Source organism: Ranitomeya variabilis, chromosome 2, assembly GCF_051348905.1.
Source record: "Ranitomeya variabilis isolate aRanVar5 chromosome 2, aRanVar5.hap1, whole genome shotgun sequence".
NCBI classification, from domain to species: Eukaryota; Metazoa; Chordata; class Amphibia; order Anura; family Dendrobatidae; genus Ranitomeya; species Ranitomeya variabilis.
In genome coordinates this window covers 988,191,481-988,213,876 of record NC_135233.1, presented here as the reverse complement: position 1 = coordinate 988,213,876, position 22,396 = coordinate 988,191,481, and the positions used below count along the sequence as shown (strand labels likewise).

Sequence of the window (22,396 nt, the reverse complement as noted above, 5' to 3'; positions counted from 1 at the left end):
TTCCATTAACATTACACCCAACTACTACACTAAAAAGAGGCACAAAGCATGTCAAACATTTATAACATTTTATTTATTTATTTTAAGAAATTAGGCGTAGGCCAAAAAACAACATATCAAGCAAGAAAACTGTGATAAAGGAGCTTGGCATGACATATTTCTTGCCAGCATTCGACCTGTGGAGAGAAAAAAAAAAAAAATTAAACAGTGTAGTATACTTTATAAGATGCATTTACAGCTTGACTGTTCTATATGACATTTCAGTCCTATTACTTGTCTCAATTTGTGCTGTTGAGCCAGTGGGGCCTGAGAGAACATGTGTGGCTCTCCACAAGTCTGTACAACGCCGTGGCTTTAAGAGGCAGTGTGGCTATGCAAGGGGCTGAAAGAGGCCGCGTGCGGAGGGGGCTTAAGGAGACTGTGTGGCCCTCCATGGGGCTGCGGGAGCCTGTGACAGGCTGTGTGGTTGTTAGCCTGACAAATCATTCTATGAAAACACTTGTGTATTTTTCAATGATCCTGTTGCTTAACTTTGTTTCCTGACCATTCACTTTAATTGTCATTAAGCATCCTGCAGCAACAGAATCCTTAAAATATACTGAAGTGTTAAACACTGTGTAGCTTTGTGGTTACTTACAGTTTCATGTTGTCTGCTGCAGCTCGAGCTTCCAGGGCTTTCCTGATTTGCCTCAATAGCAAGACGTGCTTCTGACCTTTGACAAACAGAAAGGTGTGCATGAGAGAGGCTTAGGGAGTCATGAAAAGGTATAAGTGAGAGCATGCCAGAGGGCGATGCACTGGGGAGAGAGAGAGCACACGAGAGATTGGTGCACTGACTGGACAAGAGGTCATTTCTACAGACAGTGCTACATGTCAGGACCCTGGACACCTGGGGGTCCTACTTACCGTTAGTGGTGGTAATATTTTCTGCATACCTAGGCCCGATTTCCAGGGACTACAGTGCTCTGACTGGCAGAAAAACTTTGCTGGCTATCTGCCCTTTAAATTATGATTTTATTCTAGTGGTACTGACAAAGCATTCGAATAAACAGCTCAGAAACCTGACGGTAGTAAATGGTTATGCCATTTAATCTACATTTGTCAGATTAGTCTCATCATAGCCGTTGACCTCCACTTTATCTTTATTACTAAAATAAAACGATATTACCACTAATACAAACAGTATGTTTATAACAACAACAAAAAAAAAAAAAAAAATCTTCCATTTCTTCGAGGGCCCCGTTCACCTGGAATTGAACACCACCTAGAATAGAGGGAAAAAAACAAATACAACATTAATTCAAAACCGTTAACAAGACCAGGACTTAAGTCGTCGGAATGCCTCAATTATAGGTGGGGAACATTTTCTTGAGAGCTGATCACTGCCGTCTTCTTAATATCTTTAAACGAAAGAAGAATACATATATTAAAACAATTGTTTATTGTTCAAGGATAATGTCAATGAGCATATTCACCAATTACCAGGGGCGTTTCCTTTTCCTTAACTGCATCCCTGTCATCATGGACTCTGTTCTGGCCCTAGGTTCGATTGGTGCTCTCCGCCTGATAAAAACAACAATACATTTTCTGGGCACTTTGAGTGGTATAAGTTGATTAGACTGAACAGTTTGAGCTGTTGCTCTTCAGGGTAAAAAGTCATCAACCCCAAATTCATAGGGTATGTTGATGAAATTTAGGGCTACAAGGACTACTTTGTGACTTTTGAATCAGACTTACAGAACTGGAGTTACGGGAACCTACTGATACCTGAACATAGGCAGTTTCCAAACTCCTGTTTATTTAGTCTTTTGGACTCATTCAGTGGTCCTCCAGAGCCACCCACACAGACAGACATACATTAGGACTTATCGTCACCTGTCTGTTTCCCATCTAATCTCACAACCTCCTCTCTTCCTCAAAATACTCAGTGACTGGCAACTCTTGAGTGACAGCCACTGAGTGCCCTGTGATGTGCCATGTTTACACGGCCTGACAGTCAACCAAATGTGCTCATTTGAGCAATAACTCAGTTTGGCCATGTACAGCTACCCTTATTCTGTAGAGCCCTTCTATATAACTTGTAATTTTAGCGTTGATTTAAACGATACTCACTTTTGAGTCCTTTGAGTCCTAATATTTGAACTTGAGTCACTGGGGCCATCTCTTTCACCCTGTGCATTGCCGTCTTCCTGGACCCTTTGCTCCTCTTCTCTGTTGCTCCCTTCTGCTTCTCTTTAGGGGAAATAGAAAACAGAATATTAAAATTTGTCAATAGTTTGTTGAAATAGGAGAGCAAAACTGCTTTGCAATAAATTACCTTGAGCTGCTGGGTAGGGGTTCATTTTCTGGTGCTCTCCCTGCTGCTGAGACCAGTGTGTGTGCTTCACAAAGGTCCCCTAGAGTTCTCTCTCTGTAATTCCTCTCTGCTGTCATGTTTGAATGACTGAGGTATTTAGAAAAAATATATCTCTCTTTTTCTGTTAAGTTAGACACGGTCCATGTCTGACAGGTTTTTCTGGCCACCTGACTGGAGAGGTTTTTAATTGTATACCTAGATAGGAATAAATTTGATCATAAATACATGGCACAAGATTTAAAATGTTAAAAAGTAAAAAAAATCTAAGACTTACTTTTTCTGGTAGTGGCCAATGTCATTGGATACATTATAAATCCGTCTTCCTGAAGTCGATAGAAAGAATGTATCTGGACTGTCTTGTGTGGCCAGAACCGGTCTCACTTTTGTAAAGTAGGCATCAAACCACTAAACAAAGAAAAAAGTACATCACTTGATAAAGTTTGAGTTGTGCTCTTCAATCTTAAAGCAAGAAAATTTAAAAATAACAATTACTTGCTGGAGTCAATCATAGCACCCTCATGAGAAAGGGACCTGCCTGACCTGGCAGGGAACCTAGACTAAAAGGGTGGCATCTCTCCTCCGCCTCAGTTAAATTTCAGAGCATGTGAGGGACTACACAATCTAAATATATTAAAAAGTCACCTCACACCAACAATATGTCATAATATAAACTATACCCACCATTCATTAAGAGTGCAGAACATCTGTGATAAGGGACAGAATATCAATTACTATTGATAATGCATTTTGGAGGCTCCTGCAATATGCATTATTGTTAAGAAAATGCACTATCCTTCACACAGATGCTGCAATGTAGCATCCAGGATACTGCAGGGAAATAAAGAAAGACTCCCCACACACCTGGAGAAGACTTTAACACCAACCTGTCCTGTAAAACTTGGATAAAGGAGGCTCCACTGAAAGGGACTGAATATTGCTAATCCTACGGGCTGAAGTCATGACAACAAACAGATCCCTCTAATGTGGGTGCTGTCGTAGCGACAGGAAAATCTTACCATTTCTTCTTCTTCAGTAATCACAAAACAGGCCACTTGTTGGGCAGCAGTCTTATGGGATTTAACTCCAACAATTATCCGCTGTTCATTTTGATAGCTGTGACGCATCCTCTCTGTCCACTCAGACACCTGTGAGTCAAGATATGGGAAAGTTAAATAGACATGTTTTAAATACCAATAATGAGTAGGTTGTTACTTACGGTCATATTTCTGACAACTCCTGGTCTCTGCAAGTGGTTTAGTACGAGTAAGGCCTCAAGATAATAAAGTATCTCTAACTGATAATCTGTATTCTGGGATCCTCTTTTGACCTTCTTGATGGCTTTCAAGAAAACTGGCTTTGCGACGTTCAGAATCTCCCGGCATTGCTGTGGTGTTTTGTCAGATTTTTGCAACTCCAGGTACCTAAGAGAAAGATTAGTAAATGTGATTGTTAAGTAAAGCATGCGTGGAAAAACCTGGAGGGACCGAGAGATACATTACTAATTATATATATATATATATATATATATATATATATATATATATATATATATATATATATATATATATATATATATATATATATATATATATATATATATATTTGTGCATACCTCTGTAAGGATAAATATCAGATGACATACCTTTTGCTGACAACCTCTTTTGCAACCCCCTTGGAAAATGTCTTCTGGATGTCCGCAGTCACATTCTTGAAATATTTCATTTGCTGGTAGAGTCTTTTATTTTGCTGAATTAAACTTGTCGCAAAGAGTAGATAATGCACAAATCTCCGGACATGTTTTAGGTAGTTTGTCACTGTTTGGTTGCACAGGCCAATGTCTTGCAGCTTTTTGAAAAATAGACGGGCTTTTTCTATTCTGTTTGCAAAATTGAGGCTCACACGGCGGTTGTTCATAAAATATAAAAACCTTGCAACATCTTCCACATTTTGTTTATATCTCTCCAGCCTGCAATGGTTCTTCAAGTAATCAGAAAATCCTTTCATTATTGGATCAGACAAAGAATGGCGATTATAAAAACCTGCTTCCTTCATCTTGATCCTCTTGTCAATGGTCCATTTCTGGCTTTGAATTCTACAAATTTTTGGGGAAAGAACAGATCAGACTAGAGACAAATTGTAACTTTGAGAAAAAAATATATATGTATTTACATTATAAATAAAGTGGCGTACCACCAATAGCAGCAGATCATGTGGACGCTATGGGGCTTGTGAGTCATGGGGGCCCTGTGTCACCATATTTACTGGGCCCACACCAAGGGCCGGCAGCAGAAACTGGGCAAATGTCAGGGCCCTCGACAGCTAGGGGGTCTCATTCACCGTTGTCAGGGGTGGTAAGAGTGAGTGAGAGAGACAAAAAAAACTGACCTCAGACCGTCGTCTTCATCTGTTTCGCTGGGATTCTCCCTACTTTCTCTGGTTGTTGATCGGCTTCGTCATTGTCCTCTTCACCACTTTCAGAGTTAGAATCATCTTCATTTGCTTCAGAGTGGTCATCACTGGACTCTGAAGTTGTAGAGTGGTCATCACTGGACTCTGAAGTTGTAGAGTCTTCTTGAATTTGTGCACCTTGCAGCTGCAGATTTGGCATCGCTGAGTGTGCCGATATGGCAGTGGATGTAGATGGCTCCTCATCTTCATCAGTACTGTAAATTATAAAAAAAAATTCTTAGAAAGAAATACAAGTTGAAACTTGAGTAGGCCAGCGGTGTTCACGTTATATAAAAGGTGGCCTAAAAGCCAGGTTGTACTGAGGTATATGCAATATTCGAGCAAGGGGTTGAAGTAAATTAATTGCATGAATTTACACTGACCTGTTGCCATCATGATCATCCATGCTGTGAAGCTCTTCTTCCATGATAGGTGGATCCTCCTCCACAACTGGCAGCTCTTCCTCCACAACTGGCAGCTCTTCCTCCACAACTGGCAGCTCTTCCTCCACAACTGGCAGCTCTTCCTCCACAACTGGCAGCTCTTCCTCCACTGGTAAAGCACTGGAAGTAGATGCCCCCTCATCTTGAAACATCCTGTAAATGAAAAATCCATGTGATTATTGTGCATAGTTCTAAACTATAAAGCCCACACAAGCATGAGTGTCAGTATTCAAAGCATAAGATGTTAATGGGGCATACCTGGCCATAGGTGGTTTATCGGGAATGGTAAACCCTCTGTCCTCGAGGAAAGTAATAAAATCATCCTTTGTTTTGATTTCTAAAATCTTTTCATAAGGGATGTATGTTCCCTTGGTTGCAATTTTTATCAATGTCATCTTGGACTCTTCCAATGCTGCATTCCTCTCCTCTTTTGTACCATATCTAAGGCATTGTCGTGTAAGATGCTGTGCCAGTTGATGAAAAGTTTTGTGACATATTGGACATGTCTTTGGCATCCTGAACTGGCTGTAACAAGAATAAACAAAACAAAACATAAGAGCAGAAACAATATCCCTGAGAATTTAGCCTGTCCACCCATTAACATACCATTAATCCCATCCCACCAGGGCCGGACTGGGACTAAAATTCAGCCCTGGCATTTGAAGTTACACAGGCCCACTTGTCACATGGTGACTGTATAATATCTTTGTACACTTGTAGGCAGGGCCGGTTTTAGGCAAAGTGGGGCCCTAGGCAAAGTTTAAAATGGGTCCCCAAATGCTAACATATTGCACATCACACAGAAGCCTTTCTGTTGTATTTACGTGCGCTGAGTTCAGGCCGCTAAACGAGTTTAATCGACAATACTGAAGTTGTTCAACGCTTGTCTCCCGACCTCTTTCCACCAGCTGAGGAATAATGATGAGACAGAACGATCACTAATAGATCACTAACAGATCACCATACAGTATCATGTTTTCAGCAGCACATCTACAGTTTACACTGGCAATGTGCTGCTGACAACAAGGCTTTTTGTTCCAGCAAAAACAATCCGAATATGCAGCATTTTACTTGTTTAGTAAAATACACCCCATAGTCCTCCATATATTATAATGTGCTCCATAGTCCTCCATATAGTATAATACACTCCCTATAGTCCTCCATATATTAAAATACACTGCTCAGTCCTCCACATAGTATAATACACTCCTCATAGTCCTCCATATAGCATAATACAATCCTCATAGTCCTCCATATAGCATAATACAATCCTCATAGTGCTCCATATAGTATAATGCACCGCCACAGTCATCCATGTAGTACAATTCACTTCCCATAGAATAATGCACCCCATAGTTCTTCATATAGTATAACGTATTCCCCATAGTCCTCGATACAGTATAATGCAGCCCACATATAGTATAATGCAGCCACCCCAGAGTATAATGCAGCCACCCCAGAGTATAATGCAGCCACCCCACAGAGTATAATGCAGCCACCCCAGAGAATGTAACCCCCATAGAATATAATACAGCCCACCTCCCCATAATATATAATGTAGCCCCCCATAGAATATAATGCAGCCCCCCATAGTATATAACGCAGCCTCCCCCATAGAATATAATATACCCCCACAATAGTATATAACACAGCCACATAGTACATAACATGGCCTCCCCCATAGAATATAATATACTCCCCATAGTATATAGCAAAGCCCGCATATTATATAGCACAAACCGCATAGTATACAGCACAGCCTGCATACTATAGCACAGCTCGCGTAGTAGATAACACAGCCCACACAGCAGTATTCAGAACAGACCACACAGTAGTATACAGCACAGACCACACAGTAGTATACAGCACAGCTCACGTAGAAGTATACAGCACAGTCCACACAGTAGTATACAGCACAGCCCACAGAGTAATATATACAGCACAGCCCACAAAGTAATATATACAGCACAGCCCACAAAGTAATATATACAGCACAGCCCACAGAGAACTATATACAGCACAGCCCACAGAGAACTATATACAGCACAGCCCACAGAGAACTATATAAAGCACAGCCCAGAGTACTATATACAGCACAGCCCAGAGTACTATATAAAGCACAGCCCAGAGAGTACTATATACAGCACAGCCCAGAGAGTACTATATACAGCACAGCCCAGAGAGTACTATATACAGCACAGCCCACAGAGTACTATATACAGCACAGCCCACAGAGTACTATATACAGCACAGCCCACAGAGAACTATATACAGCACACAGTAGTATACAGCACAGAGCACAGCCCACAGAGAACTATATACAGCCCACAGTAGTATACAGCACAGAGCACAGCCCACAGAGAACTATATACAGCCCACAGTAGTATACAGCACAGAGCACAGCCCACAGAGTACTATATACAGCCCACAGTAGTATACAGCACAGAGCACAGCCCACAGAGTACTATATACAGCCCACAGCAGTATACAGCACAGAGCACAGCCCACAGAGTACTATATACAGCCCACAGTAGTATACAGCACAGAGCACAGCCCACAGAGAACTATATACAGCCCACAGCTGTATACAGCACAGAGCACAGCCCACAGAGTACTATATACAGCCCACAGTAGTATACAGCACAGAGCACAGCCCACAGAGTACTATATACAGCCCACAGTGGTATACAGCACAGAGCACAGCCACAGAGTACTATATACAGCCCACAGTAGTATACAGCACAGCCCACAGAGAACTATATACAGCCCACAGCAGTATACAGCACAGAGCACAGCCCACAGAGTACTATATACAGCCCACAGTAGTATACAGCACAGAGCACAGCCCACAGAGTACTATATACAGCCCACAGCAGTATACAGCACAGAGCACAGCCCACAGAGTACTATATACAGCCCACAGCAGTATACAGCACAGAGCACAGCCCACAGAGAACTATATACAGCCCACAGCAGTATACAGCACAGAGCACAGCCCACAGAGTACTATATACAGCCCACAGTAGTATACAGCACAGAGCACAGCCACAGAGTACTATATACAGCCCACAGTAGTATACAGCACAGAGCACAGCCCACAGAGAACTATATACAGCCCACAGCAGTATACAGCACAGAGAACAGCCCACAGAGTACTATATACAGCCCACAGTAGTATACAGCACAGAGCACAGCCCACAGAGTACTATATACAGCCCACAGCAGTATACAGCACAGAGCACAGCCCACAGAGTACTATATACAGCCCACAGCAGTATACAGCACAGAGCACAGCCCACAGAGAACTATATACAGCCCACAGCAGTATACAGCACAGAGCACAGCCCACAGAGTACTATATACAGCCCACAGTAGTATACAGCACAGAGCACAGCCACAGAGTACTATATACAGCCCACAGCAGTATACAGCACAGAGCACAGCCCACAGAGAGCTATATACAGCCCACAGCAGTATACAGCACAGAGCACAGCCCACAGAGTACTATATACAGCCCACAGCAGTATACAGCACAGAGCACAGCCCACAGAGTACTATATACAGCCCACAGCAGTATACAGCACAGAGCACAGCCCACAGAGAACTATATACAGCCCACATCTCTTCTCTTCCTCCCCTCCCCTCCTCCGAGAATGGCCCCACAGTCCAGAAAAAAAAAAAAACTCTCCTCACCTCTCCTCGTGCCCAGCGTTGCTTCCTGGTTCCTGCTCCTGTCTCAGCAGCTGCAGTCTGCCCGGGACACAGCAGGTGCGCGATGATATGACATCATCGCGCACCCGCAGTGTCAGAGGCAGAGTGGGGAATGATGGGAGAGGAGCGTCTGTAGACGCTCTCTCCTCCATCATTGCATTCAACTGTACCGGCGTCTATACGCCGGTATAGTTGAATGCGACGGCGGGGGCGGCGGATTGAGCGGCCCACCACTGGCACCGGCCCTTCTGGCATTTGCCAGAAGTGCCCTATGGCCAGTCCGGCCCTGCATCCCACCCAGCATTTGTTTTTGGTTTAAGCCAGACAATTGGATATTTTGTGTTATGTTTCCAAGATGACAATTGGCTAACTGAGTTTAATGCTTAATGTTCAATTGTCCTGCTAAAAAATGGATAAAAACATATGCGGTTCTAGAACAAGCGAGTGCACATATGGTTTAGCGCAACAGTTATGCAGATTGACAAAATTTTGGCAAAAACACTTGCAGTTTTGACCACACAGATGCTTATACAGTTTTGCACAAGACCTGCCCTCATTTTTGGTAAAAAACAGACAAACGTACACGGTTTTTGAACAAGCAGTTGCACATATGGTATAGTGCATGTCTGAGCGTTTTTATAGCATAATTCACAAATTGTAGCAAAATGACGCTAATAACACATACCTTATACAACATGCATGCCCATAGAAGTTAACCCCTTTCTGCCAGCTGTCAGATCCCCTGCTTTAAAGGTGGGCTCCCGCGGTGAGCCCACCTTTAAGCCACGACATATCAGCTGTTTTGTACAGCTGACATGTGCGCGCAATGAGCGCGAGCGGAATCGCGATCCGCCCGCGCCCATTAACTAGTTAAATATCGCCGTCAAGCGCTGACAGCGGCATTTAACTAGCGCTCGCACCGCTGACCCCCGTCACATGATCGGGGGTCAGCGGTGCATTGCCATAACAACCAGAGGTCTCCTTGAGACCTCTATGGCTGTTGATGGCCGATTGCTTTGAGCGCCACCCTGTGGTCGGCACTCAAAGTACACCTGGATTTCTGCTACATAGAGGTGATCTTTACTTCACCTCTATGTAGCAGAGCCGATCGAGTTGTGCATGCTTCTATTGAAGCATGCCAAATATAAAAAAAATAAAAGTTTAAATCACCCCCCCCCTTTCGCCCCAATCAAAATAAAACAATTAAAAAAAATCAAACCTACACATATTTGGTATCGCCGTGTTCAGAATCGCCCGATCTATCAATAAGAACAAAGGATTAACCTGACCGCTAAATGGCGTAGCGAGAAAAAAAAAATCAAAACGCCAAAATTATTATTTTTTGGTCACCGTGACATTGCATTACAATGCAATAACGGGCGATCAAAAGAACGTATCTACACCAAAATGGTATCATTAAAAATGCCAGCTTGGCACACAAAAAAAATAAGCCCTCACCTGACCCCAGATCACGAAAATTGGAGACGCTATGTGTATTGGAAAAATCGCACAATTTTTTTTTTTTTTTTTGAAACTTTGGATTTTTTTTTACACCACTTAGATAAAAAATAACCTAGACATATTAGGTGTCTATAAACTCGTAATGACCTGTAGAATCATAATAGCAGGCTAGTTTTAGCATTTGGTGAACCTAGCAAAAAGCCAAACAAAAAACAAGTGTGAGATTGGTGAAATTGCAAAAAAAGTGCACACTTGGAATTTGTTTCCCGTTTTCTGTTACACGGCATGGTAAAACCAATGGTATCGTTCAAAAGTACATCTTGTCCCGCAAAAAATAAGCCCTCACATGGCCATATTGATGGAAAAATAAAAAAAGTTATGGTTCTGGGAAGGAGGGGAGCGAAAAACGAAAACAGCTCCGGGAGTGAAGGGGTAAAACAAAACTGATTTTTTGCAACAAATATGCAGATTAAAAAAAATACCATGGAAAAACCACTTGTGGTTTTGACCACACAAATGCTTACAGTTTTGCACAGGAACAGCATTCATTTTTCAGGCAAAATGCAACAAAAACACAGTTTGAATGAGCAAGTGCATATACAGTTTAGAGCATTTTCACTGCAGAAAAAAGAAAGATACAGAAAGACTACACCAAAAACGTACACTTTCTGCAACTGAGCCTGAATAATTGCAAGCCCTAACATGATAAAATACACTTTCACAGAGCAATCCTGCCCCATCCCCCACCACATTGTTACAAGAAGCTAACAATATTGCAGACGTCACAGAGAAAACATCAGATAATGCTGCAGTGCAATCTGGCACACTATCCAAGTATAAACTATGATAACCTCTCCTACAAATCCCCCCATGGTCTGAGTACAGCCAAATAAGAGTCCTCCTAGAAACAACAACATACTTCTGCAGATGCACATTATTCTCCCACTCACTGCCCCCCAGGTCCACTTGCCTCTCTTTAGATGCCATAGTAGTAATCAGTGTAGACTTCAGCTTCTCCTGTGTGGAACAAATAATGGCTGTACTCCTGAGCACCGATTTCAAAAAGTGAGCCCTGTTTCAGTTCAAAAAAGAGCTCCTCCTCTTAAAATGCTGCACTTGCAAGTGATTGGTTCAATTGAATCTAAATATTGAGTCTGCTGTGATTGGCTAATGCAACTTAGTAGGTGTGGCTTTTTCTATGAGGGCTGGCTCATGGTTCCAAAAATGAGCGCAATAGTCGGCTCTCACCCAGGGTGTATCACATTCAACTGTGAGACCTGGCTATTAAAAAGAATTCAGAGGGTGATAGCTGGCAATTGGAATGGATATTTTGTATATAGAGCTGGCTGTCAGGTATATAGTTTTAGAATCACAGGTTACAGGCAAAAAATGTCTTATTCTGGGAAACTGAAGGATTTTAAAATTACAGATTATAGGCCAAAAAAGGGAAACGGGACAAATAAAGTCTTTGTGTAGGTGGCAATCTGCACCATATTGCTGCCAAGATTTTTTTGCCTGGTACCTCCTGCTGGGTAGTTGTGGGGTTTTAGAATCCCAAAATCTGCCGCTGACCTCAAAATTTCAAATCCAGTATGTCATTTTCTACAGTCTGTGTTTGCCTGTGCATTCAAACACATGCATACTTGCAAACGCATGCCTAGTTTAGAAGGAGGCCTATGGATGCTTTTTCCCCTAATAAGACATTGCATTTTTTGGCCTGTAACCTGGGATTCTCAAATATATATATATATATATATATATATATATATATATATATACATATACATATATATATATATATATATATATATATATATATATATATATATATATATATATATATATATATATATATATATATACACACACACACACACATTTATTGACAAACACCTACATCTTCGTACACCTCTATTCACAAGTCTGCAGACGGATTATCTTTTCTGTACTACAATAGGTGTTGCTGGCAAATAGCCAGATGAACAAGTCATTCATCATCCTTATCTCATGGGTTGAATTGCCACACAAACATTTGTTTTTCAAATGCTTCCTCAGTGTATGTAAGGTAGCTTAAGGTACCGTCACACTAAGCAACGTCGCAGCGATATAGCCAGCGATCTGTGACGTTGCAGCGTCCTAGGTAGCGATATCGCTGTATTTGACACGCAGCAGCGATCTGGATCCCGCTGTGAAATTGCTGGTCGCTGCTGGAAGGTCTGAACTTTATTTGGTCGCTAGGTCGCCGTGTATCGCCGTGTTTGACAGCAAAAGCAACGATACCAGCGATATTTTACACTGGTAACCAGGGTAAATATTGGGTTACTAAGCGCAGGGCCGCGCTTAGTAACCCGATGTTTACCCTGGTTACCAGCGTAAAATGTAAAAAAACCAAACACTACATACTCACATGCGTCCCCCGGCGTCCGCTTCCCACACTGACTGAGCGCCGCAAAGTGAAAGTGAAAGCACAGCACAGCGGTGACGTCACCGCTGTGCCCTGCTACTGCCGGCGCTCAGTCATTGCAGGAAGCGGACGCCGGGGGACGCATGTAAGTATGTACTGTTTGTTTTTTTTACATTTTATGCTGGTAACCAGGGTAAACATCGGGTTACTAAGCGCGGCCCTGCGCTTAGCAACCCGATGTTTACCCTGGTTACCCGGGGACCTCGGCATCGTTGGTCGCTGGAGAGCCGTCTGTGTGACAGCTCTCCAGCGACCAAACAGCGACGCTGCAGCGATCGGCATCGTTGTCGCTATCGCTGCAGCGTCGCTTAGTGTGACGGTACCTTAACAGTATTCCAAAAATCACTCTATTCAAGTTCTTGAAGGAGCAACTTACAGAAACCTCCGCATTCATCTTAGCCATGTTTGCATGAAAACCATGAAGGCAGAGAACAACAAAGAGGTGAAGACTGCAAAAAGGAACATGCAGAGGGTGGCCCAATCCCTGTCTGTTGTTCCTTATAACAGTCTAAATTTCCAGAACAGCCAATTTACCAATGCCCAGGACTTCTTCACAGACTTTTTGGAAAGTCGTGGTTGCATTGTGACAGGAAAACCTTCTGAAAGGTATGTATATGTTTCTTCACAATATTTCAGGGTTTTCTTGCATTTAACTATTACCTATCCTAATTTTACACATGTAATTTAATTTTTAGCTATATAGTTATTTTTTATGCAATATATATATATATATTAGTTTAGTGCCATCAAAATGTCTGACAGACATGTCAACACAATGCCAAAAAGTCTACCCCTACTATTATATTGATAAGTAAGGTTCACACTTTAGACTTTTAGTATATACCTGCGTGTCATCTCCCTTGTATATAGTATAGACCTGTGTGTCATCTCCCCTGTATATAGTATATACCTGTGTGTCATCTCCCCTGTATATAGTATAGACGTGTGTCATCTCCCCTGTGTATAGTATACACCTGTGTGTCATCTCCCCTGTATATAGTATATACCTGTGTGTCATCTCCTCCTCTATACAGTATATACCTGTGTGTCATCTCCTCCTGTATACAGTATATACCTTTGTGTCACCTCTATGGGCAACACAAACAGTGTCACCTGTTGAGGTGAAGAACATGCATACATACACTGTATTATACATAGATAATATATAATATAATATATTATAAAATATAATAATAATGTAATATATACTCATAAATCAGATGTTTCAAAGCCCTCTTTTGCAATTGAGCCAAAACTAAGATTGTTGCCACTATAGTGGCCCTACAGGCACCACCATAGTGGTAAAGGGCCTTGGCCCTTTATACAAAGTTCTATATGTTCTTAATCTCATGTATAGATGAATTAATGCATATTTTGTTTTTCTTTTTTAGCCCATCCATGGAGGAGCCTATTGTTCTCCCTACTGTTGTTGAAAAAGCTAGGTAAGAACTATGTAACAAATTTCTAAAAACATTTGTAACCGCTTTAATATGAGTAAAGGAAGCTTCTGGTGTCAATAATCACCTTAATATTTTCTTGTTTTTTCCAGTTCAAGTGCCAATATGCCCCTGCGGAAAAAAATCACTGTGGTTGGGTTTCACAACAAGCATGATTTAAAATCCACTATTTTACTGAGTTTTAAAAAATATTTGAAGGGGAAATGTTCAGCATCGACCATAAAGCCAATGGTAAATGTGATTTTATCAGTTTGCATGTATTTGATGAATCCTTACAGATGTGAACCCAATTGTATGATCATTTGTTTAATTTTAGATACAAATAGTTTCCCGCTTTCTCTACTTTATAAACTGAAGAGATCTCTGTGGACTTTTTAAAAAACTTGAGGGCTACCAGAGAATATTTTCTTTCCCTGGAAAGACTGAAGACCAGTGAAGAAACCATTAAAAAGCATTTCAGTCACCTGCGGAAATTTATAAGTTTCCTACTCTCAGAGGACTACCCCAGTGACCTCGACGACGAAGCTAAAAATGCAGTTGGTCCCTTTATGGAGACCCTAAAGGTCATAGAGAATAAATTGAACCAGAAGCTTGCTAAAGGCAGGAAGAGGGGGTAAGTAGCTCAAGTTTATACTGCACCTGCAATTTGAATTTCTACTGTCATGGGGATGGAAAATGCCATAAAAAAATCATCATGGGAAAGGAGGATTATCAGAAAGTCTATATTTCATTACTTGTACCGCCATCCAAGGCTGGGACAAAGTAATGTTTAGCTCATCTTGCCAATCCACAATTCCCATGCAATCCAATAAAAACATCCAAACGAATGTACCTGTAACATACCTACTTTTATCACCCACAGATTGGAATCTGCGCCTCTCACCATGGCTGATTGTCGCAAAATTTTGACAGTGGCCAAGCCTCACATCTGATATCTTTACACGAGCACAATTGTGCATTAAGCTGATTGATAAGGAGAAGACTTTGGCATGTTATTATCTTCAGGCTGTTCTCGTCTATAAATATTTGCGTAACCCATCTGAGATCAAAAATCTAATGGTAGGTTTAATATAATTAACCAACTTAGCATATTGGTGAGAGATGCAGCTTCGCCATATCTTATGTATTTTCTATGTTCCTCATCTTATAGGTAAAAGAATGGATTGAGAGGGAGAAATTGCATGTTGATGGACAGCTGGTGACAGTAGTAAAGTCAATAAAAAGTATTGTTATACTGCAGGATGAGGATGAGCAGGTAAATGTTAAAAACATGAACATACAGCACAGCATTATATGAATTAAGGTTTTGCTATTGGCAATCATATTTTTTACACATTTCCCTTTGACAGAATTTCTGCACATACTTTGAAAAGATTAGGCCAACTATTCAGCCAGAGGATGTAAAAAAGGCGCTTGAATTCTTTGTGTCCTGCAAGGGGAAAAGAATCTTGAATCCTCGCAAAGACATGGAGCGCTTCCAGAAGAAGTTAGTAATAAATGAGGCCCTCCTTGTTTTTTCTGCCAAGCATTTACCACTACTAACAAATGTTTTATCCGCAGGTATGGGCTGCCCATAATAACATGGACGAGGTCAATAAACATATATAAAAAGTGGGCTGAAGAAAATCTTTCCCAAGTGGAAAGAGACCAGGCCAATGCATATTTGCAGCTTGACACCAAACCAGACACCGTGGATACATCTCTATTGGCGGCCGGGATGTTATTAGTAGCCACACTAAAGGGAGACGATGAAGCAGGAACCTCCGAGTAAGAGACCTAACTTTATCTCCACAGGCATTCCCAAAATCCATCTTTTCATTGCATGAGACTTAAGTAATTATGCCTTTTAGCATAAATGATTCCTACTAAATTCTTGGTTAAGTAGTCTACTAGGTAACAACACCTTTTATCAGTTTTTCATATCTTAACGGTCTTTTTTTAACTTCACAGATCTACATTGCCCAAGAGGCGGAGGATCACAGCAGAAGAAGGCAGCGAGGGACAAACTAATGAGGAAGAGACAGAAGGCGCTGGGTAGGAGACCAAAAACATACTGTATGATGCCCCCACAATTCCTCCACAATACCATCCACACACTATGATAACCCAACTGTACCCCCTTCAACTACCCTGGCAATGAATAGTAGCCCCAGCACAGTATAATCCACAAATGTGACCTCCCCGTACAGCCCTGCATGCAGTACAAGGGGCCTATATATAGTATAATGTCCCCTACCATCCCTGCACATAGTCTAATGACCCCCACACAGATCTCCGCACGGTCTTTTGAACCCCACACAAGCTTCACATTGTATATTTGCTTGCTCACAATATAGTGACCCTCAAATAGGCCTCCATAAAGTATAAAGGCTCCGTTATAGCCATACACATAATATAATGCCCTCCACAAAGCCATCCAAATATTATAATGGCCCTACATAGTCCTCCATTTGGTATAATGTAACCCCATTGCCTTCTATAAAAAAAGTGTAAAAAAATGATTCCCCATAGTCTATCTATATATATATATAAATGAATAACAAGGAGAATAAGGAGTTTTTACGTATAAAAATGTATATTTTATTATATATAGTATAAATAAGTATCTCAAAAATACAAATACAATAACAATTTATCAATATAGAATAAGTAGATGATCAAGCTAGGTGCGAGCACAACGTGATCGCTAAATGACCAGAACTGACTATTGTGCAGCAATTCAACAACTGATATTAGACTCACAGATAAGCATGTGCTAAGTAATTCTAAGTAGTCCTATATCAGGTAAATATGGCGATGACTGTAATGTAACGGTGCTAACCGCGCTTAAATGAAATTCACAGCGCCAAAGAATTCCAAATTATTTGCAAAAACGCGGCACTGCCATGGGCGCGGCCTGTGCGCCATCCTTTGCTGGCCTCTTCCTGGGTTACTGGGAGAGGGGGGTCTTCGGCGGGGATGGCGCCCGGGGCGCGGACCATGTGCAGTGCTGGTTACGTTATATAGATGATTTATTCATTATTTGGCAGGGTACTGAATCAAATTTACGGGAGTTCATGCAGCAATTAAATTTCAATAAAATGAATATCAAGCTGACGTACTGTTGTGACAGGAGATCTATTGATTTCCTGGACATCAATATCCAGGTTGATCGAGATCTGTTTTTACAAACGGATGTACACAGAAAACCAACTTCGACAAATTCATTGCTGCATGCTAGCTCCAGCCATCCGTATAGCACCATTTAGGCCATCCCAGTTGGGCAATTCCTCAGAATGAGGCGGATCTGTTCCTCTGAATGCAAATTTCAATATCAAGCCAGAGATCTCCAAGAGAGATTTTTGGAGAGAGGTTATTCCAAAAAGAGCATTAAGACAGGTTATAACAGGGCAAAAATTTGTTCGAGAGATGATTTATTGTGCCCCAAGGTCAAAAATAAAGATAGGGATAATAACATTCGTTTTATTTCTACATATAACGGACACTGGCAGCAAATGAGAACTTGCATTCAAAAATATTGGCATGTTCTAAAAACTGATTCCGTATTAGCTAGGAACCTTACTGATTTGCCACTCATGACTTCGAGACGAAGCAAAAGTTTGGGCGACCTACTAATGAATAGCCACTATGTTCCAAAGATGGAACATAGTGGCACGTATTTTGGCTCTAGCGGACCAGTGAAAGGATGCTTCACTTGCGGCAATTGCATATCATGCAAAAACATCATCAGATCTACTACCTTCCATGCTGTGGATGGTAGAGAATTTAAGATTAAACATCGCATTACATGCAATACCACACAAGTCATCTACTACGCTATGTGCACATGCCCAAAAATTTACGTAGGTTTAACCTCTAGGCGTCTAGGCACCCGGGTTCGAGAACATGTCCGCGACATTACAGCCGCAAAATCGGAAACTGACATTTCTCTTCTAAAAACATTGCCCCGACATTTCCGTATTTTTCACAATTGCAATCCTAGTCATCTCACAGTTCGGGGCATCGAACATGTGCAAAGCGGCATTAGAGGCGGCGATATAAAAAATTTATTAGCGAAAAAAGAATGCAGGTGGATTTTCACTCTAGGTACAATGGTGCCGGACGGATTGAACGAGACTAATGGGTATTCATCATTTTTATAGTTGCTTTGTTTACTGTGCTTCTCTAAAATCACCCTCTCCGGATCACCACCTTGTTTGTTTGTTGGTCTTATGGTGGTTTTTAATCCGTGTTTATTGTGTTTTTATTTATTGTTTCCTTTCTTTGTTCAAATTTTAGATACATGGCGATCGATGCTTGTGTATGGCTGGCAACTCATCACATTCATTTGGTGTTCACTTTGAAGATCACAGTCATCGCATTATTCTTTATAATATATTTGTTTTGTTTTTTTATTAACAAATTGATATATAATCTTATTCACTGTGGTCACACTTTTATAACAACACATTGTTTGTAATAATAATTATATTTGTATCGCATAATATGTGATCATTATGGTTTTTTATTTCATAGTATGTTTTTTTCTTCTTTGAATTCACTTATGCACTCAATTATGTATTGCTGCCCATACATTCATCATATTGTCATTTTAGCTTTTTTCTATTTGTATAGTATGTTTTTGTATTTCAATATGGAAACAAATGTCAAACCTATCCGATCGTATTTTTATGATAGTGCGCCTGTCTTCGTCGGTGCCGTCTGTCGGTGGCCTCCTGTTGCCTGTCGGGTGTCATGCGTCCTGGCACTGGCCGCTGCTCCCGGCAGGTACGTGGGGTTTGCTGTCGGACTGTGCAGATTGAATACGGCGTTTACACTTACGATCGGAGGCGTCATGCTATTTGCCGGTCCATAACCATGTGACCGGAAATAGACGGTATTTAAAGCTGACGTAAACCCCAGTTAGACCACGCCCCTTGAGGAAGCGAGACTTGTGTCTTGCGAAACGCGCGTCGGGGAGAGTGATCGCCTCCAGCACTGACTACTTAAACACCATGGGTAAATAATCCTAATATATCTTTTCCATTGTCCTATGTGCGGCTCCATTACTTGGTGTCTGTTTGATAATATGTTTAGGAATGGGTAGACTAGCGCTGTAATACAAACGCGGTCAGTACTACTATATTCTATTTGTTACTATATTCACCTGACATAGGACTATTTGGAATTCTTTGGCGCTGTGAATTTCATTTAAGCGCGGTTAGCACCGTTACATTACAGTCATCGCCATATTTACCTGATATAGGACTACTTAGAATTACTTAGCACATGCTTATCTGTGAGTCTAATATCAGTTGTTGAATTGCTGCACAATAGTCAGTTCTGGTCATTTAGCGATCACGTTGTGCTCGCACCTAGCTTGATCATCTACTTATTCTATATTGATAAATTGTTATTGTATTTGTATTTTTGAGATACTTATTTATACTATATATAATAAAATATACATTTTTATACGTAAAAACTCCTTATTCTCCTTGTTATTCATGATTTGCTTGAGTTTCGTATATTTAATAGCATTTTCATTGCTGGTTCTTTTATATGCTATATATATATATAATTGTCTAAGGGTTTTTCTGTCTGTCCTGGAAATCCCGCGTCTCTGATTGGTCGAGGCCCAGGCGCCCTCGACCAATCAGCGACGGGCACAGTATCGGCGTAGATGTCATAATGGTTGCCATGGCGACGATGATGTCATAAAGGTTGCCTCGACCAATCAGCAGACGGGCACAGTCTGCCGCGAATTCTGGAATCATCATTGTCCATATACTACGGGGACATGCATATTCTAGAATACCCGATGTGTTAGAATCGGGCCACAATCTAGTATATTATACACCACACATAGTCCTCAATATAATTTAATCTAGCCTTTACCTGTATATAATATTATGCAATCTCCATAGTACTCAATTATAAAGCAGCTTCTATAGTTCTTCATATAGTATAATGTAGCCTCTATAATCCTCCACGTAGTCTCTATATTTATCAATATTGCAAAATGTAGCCTCTATACTACTCTGCATAGGATACAGCCTCTATTATCCATATAGCATAATGTGTAACTACAGTCCTATCACCAATAGCGTAATGTGGCCCTACAGTCCTGTGATCCCTAACCTAATGGGGCCATGCAGTAAATAATAGTTAATATATTTAATTGTGTATTAAACATAAATTGATTATATAGTCAATAATTTTTACCACAAATAACTTTGCGGCACCTTCCCTTTAAGCAATTATGTCTTTTAGCATATGATTAATTCCAAATTCTTGGTTAAGTCGTCTAGTAAGGAACAACACCACTTTCAGGATCTCATAACTTATAATCTCTCTCTTTTTAACTTTACAGAAGTTCCATTGGCACTGCAGGAGAAGGCGGCAATCGAGGACATTCTGAGGCGGAACAAACAGACAAGGAAAAAACAGTCCAACAGGCTGAAAAACTGTTCCATTTCAGCAGACTAATTAAAAAATACCCTGTTGGAGTGGACGATGATCCGCCGACCCTGTCCGCCTGCAGTCAGTACACTGAGAATTTTGCGAAGTACTGTCAGGATAAATGGAGGCGGGAACAGTACAATTTACGGGTTTCAAATGCAATAGGTAAGTTTTTAATGGACTGTTTTCCAAATTTCATTTTAATTATGTCTAGCAGAAGATGTATTCTTTGGGATGTGCTGCCTTAACATTTTATGTTTGCTGAATATTTACAGTATTGTTTTTTTCTTGTAGATTTTTTCAGGCATTTCCCCAAAGAAAATGACTTGAAGAACTATTTGAAAAGACAGCATTGGACAACCAATCTACCTGTCCTACAAGATGTCCAACGTGGATGGAAGCCAAAACCAAAAAGAGGGGATCCAGAGCACGTTATCAAGCTTCAAGAAATGATTAGGTCACAAAACTAGAAAGGCCTTATCATCACAAATGATAAAACGAAAGGTGAAGGACTCCACACTACTCATGGATTTACTAAGGGTGACATCATTTGTGACTATCATGGGGCGCTTATAGCAGGAAATGAGGCTGAAATATTACAATCAACCGTGCATGAAAATGAATGCTATATGTTTTTTTTTAATATTGGAAAAGAGGTGTGGTGTTTTGATTCCAGGGAGGCTCCATGCAAATGCCACCCAGACATGCCATCAACATTTGGACGAAAGATCAATCATTCACAAAAAAATTACAATGTGAAACCTGTCGTTAAATACATACTTGATGATCACACCCCATCAATCCTATTTACGGCTATTTGTGATCTCAAACCAGGGGTAGAACTTTTGTTTGATTATGGTGTCAAACAGAATCAATTTGGAGAAGCTTCAAATATCTCATGGCTGAACACATGACTGTAACATTTAAAAAAGTATTTTACTTTATAGGTTTCCCCTTTTTTGCGCAGCTTTCCTCAAGTTAATTTGGTTTCCTTCCACACCCCAAAGACATGCTGATAGGGAATCTGGATTGTGGACCCAATGTGGACACTGTTTTGGGTTTATGGAAAGCACTGTGAAGTTAATTGCACTTTATGGCTGCCATCACACTAGCAGTATTTGAACAGTATTTTACATCAGTATTTGTAGCCAAAACCAGGAGTGGGTGATAAATGCAGAAGTGGTGCATATGTTTCTATTATACTTTTCCTCTAGTTGTTCCACTCCTGGTTTTGGCTTACAAATACTGATGTAAAATACTGACCAAATACTTCTAGTGTGACGGCAGCCTATAACTGAATAAATTTTTGTTGCTATTGTTATTATTGTCAAAAGTAATATAAATAAATATTTTCCTTTTACCATTTCCTTACTGGTGTTATGTTTAAATTAGTTGGGCCCACACTTTAAAAAAATTTAAATATTCAGAGGATGAGAGCCGGCTATTGTTTTTTGGCACTAGTAGCCGGCTCTCACTGTAGATTATGACATTGAGGATGAGAGCTGGATATTGGGCTCTCTGCCTCTCTATCATTCTCTGTCTTCATGCGCCTGTCTGCGCCTCACTGTGCCTCATTGCGCCTCTCTGTGCCTCTTTCTGTGCCTCACGGTGCCTC

General features: G+C 40.9%; 3 protein-coding genes across 3 annotated transcripts; 1 reads left to right on the top strand and 2 right to left on the bottom strand.

The window, feature by feature from the left end:
• Nucleotides 1-208: 208 nt before the first annotated feature.
• Nucleotides 209-4,857, bottom strand: LOC143808380 (uncharacterized). The gene is made up of 9 exons (XM_077290952.1): nt 4,742-4,857; nt 3,999-4,448; nt 3,573-3,777; nt 3,373-3,501; nt 2,631-2,761; nt 2,318-2,551; nt 2,113-2,232; nt 1,483-1,563; nt 209-1,400 (listed from the first exon to the last, which is right to left on the bottom strand). Coding segments are annotated over exons 2-9 (1,311 nt in total). The 5' UTR covers nt 4,409-4,448; nt 4,742-4,857; the 3' UTR covers nt 209-1,399.
• LOC143808382 (uncharacterized) lies at nt 4,450-5,855 on the bottom strand. Its single transcript, XM_077290954.1, has 3 exons — nt 5,506-5,855; nt 5,188-5,400; nt 4,450-5,019 (listed from the first exon to the last, which is right to left on the bottom strand). The coding sequence occupies exons 1-3, from the start codon at nt 5,799-5,801 to the stop codon at nt 4,743-4,745; spliced, it is 786 nt and encodes a 261-aa protein (XP_077147069.1). The 5' UTR covers nt 5,802-5,855; the 3' UTR covers nt 4,450-4,742.
• LOC143808381 (uncharacterized) lies at nt 5,237-22,120 on the top strand. The gene is made up of 11 exons (XM_077290953.1): nt 5,237-5,359; nt 14,275-14,325; nt 14,433-14,571; nt 14,657-14,953; nt 15,203-15,399; nt 15,491-15,595; nt 15,690-15,826; nt 15,901-16,107; nt 16,291-16,374; nt 20,693-20,946; nt 21,076-22,120. Exons 5-11 carry the CDS (start codon nt 15,397-15,399, stop codon nt 21,249-21,251), a joined length of 966 nt encoding a protein of 321 aa, XP_077147068.1. The 5' UTR covers nt 5,237-5,359; nt 14,275-14,325; nt 14,433-14,571; nt 14,657-14,953; nt 15,203-15,396; the 3' UTR covers nt 21,252-22,120.
• The last annotated feature ends 276 nt before the right edge of the window (nt 22,121-22,396 follow it).

Coding starts and splice junctions, on each gene's coding strand:
- LOC143808380 (XM_077290952.1), bottom strand. CDS start 4,408: ATGAAGGAAGCAGGTTTTTATAATCGCCATTCTTTGTCTGATCCAATA. Junction 2,762..3,372: donor TTACTGAAGAAGAAGAAATG/GTAAGATTTTCC, acceptor TTCTTTGTTTAG/TGGTTTGATGCCTACTTTAC. Junction 2,233..2,317: donor CCCCTACCCAGCAGCTCAAG/GTAATTTATTGC, acceptor TTTCCCCTAAAG/AGAAGCAGAAGGGAGCAACA.
- LOC143808382 (XM_077290954.1), bottom strand. CDS start 5,801: ATGTTTTGTTTTGTTTATTCTTGTTACAGCCAGTTCAGGATGCCAAAG. Junction 5,401..5,505: donor GATAAACCACCTATGGCCAG/GTATGCCCCATT, acceptor TTTCATTTACAG/GATGTTTCAAGATGAGGGGG. Junction 5,020..5,187: donor GATGATCATGATGGCAACAG/GTCAGTGTAAAT, acceptor TATAATTTACAG/TACTGATGAAGATGAGGAGC.
- LOC143808381 (XM_077290953.1), top strand. Junction 15,596..15,689: donor TGCAGGATGAGGATGAGCAG/GTAAATGTTAAA, acceptor TCCCTTTGACAG/AATTTCTGCACATACTTTGA. Junction 16,375..20,692: donor GAAGAGACAGAAGGCGCTGG/GTAGGAGACCAA, acceptor TTAACTTTACAG/AAGTTCCATTGGCACTGCAG.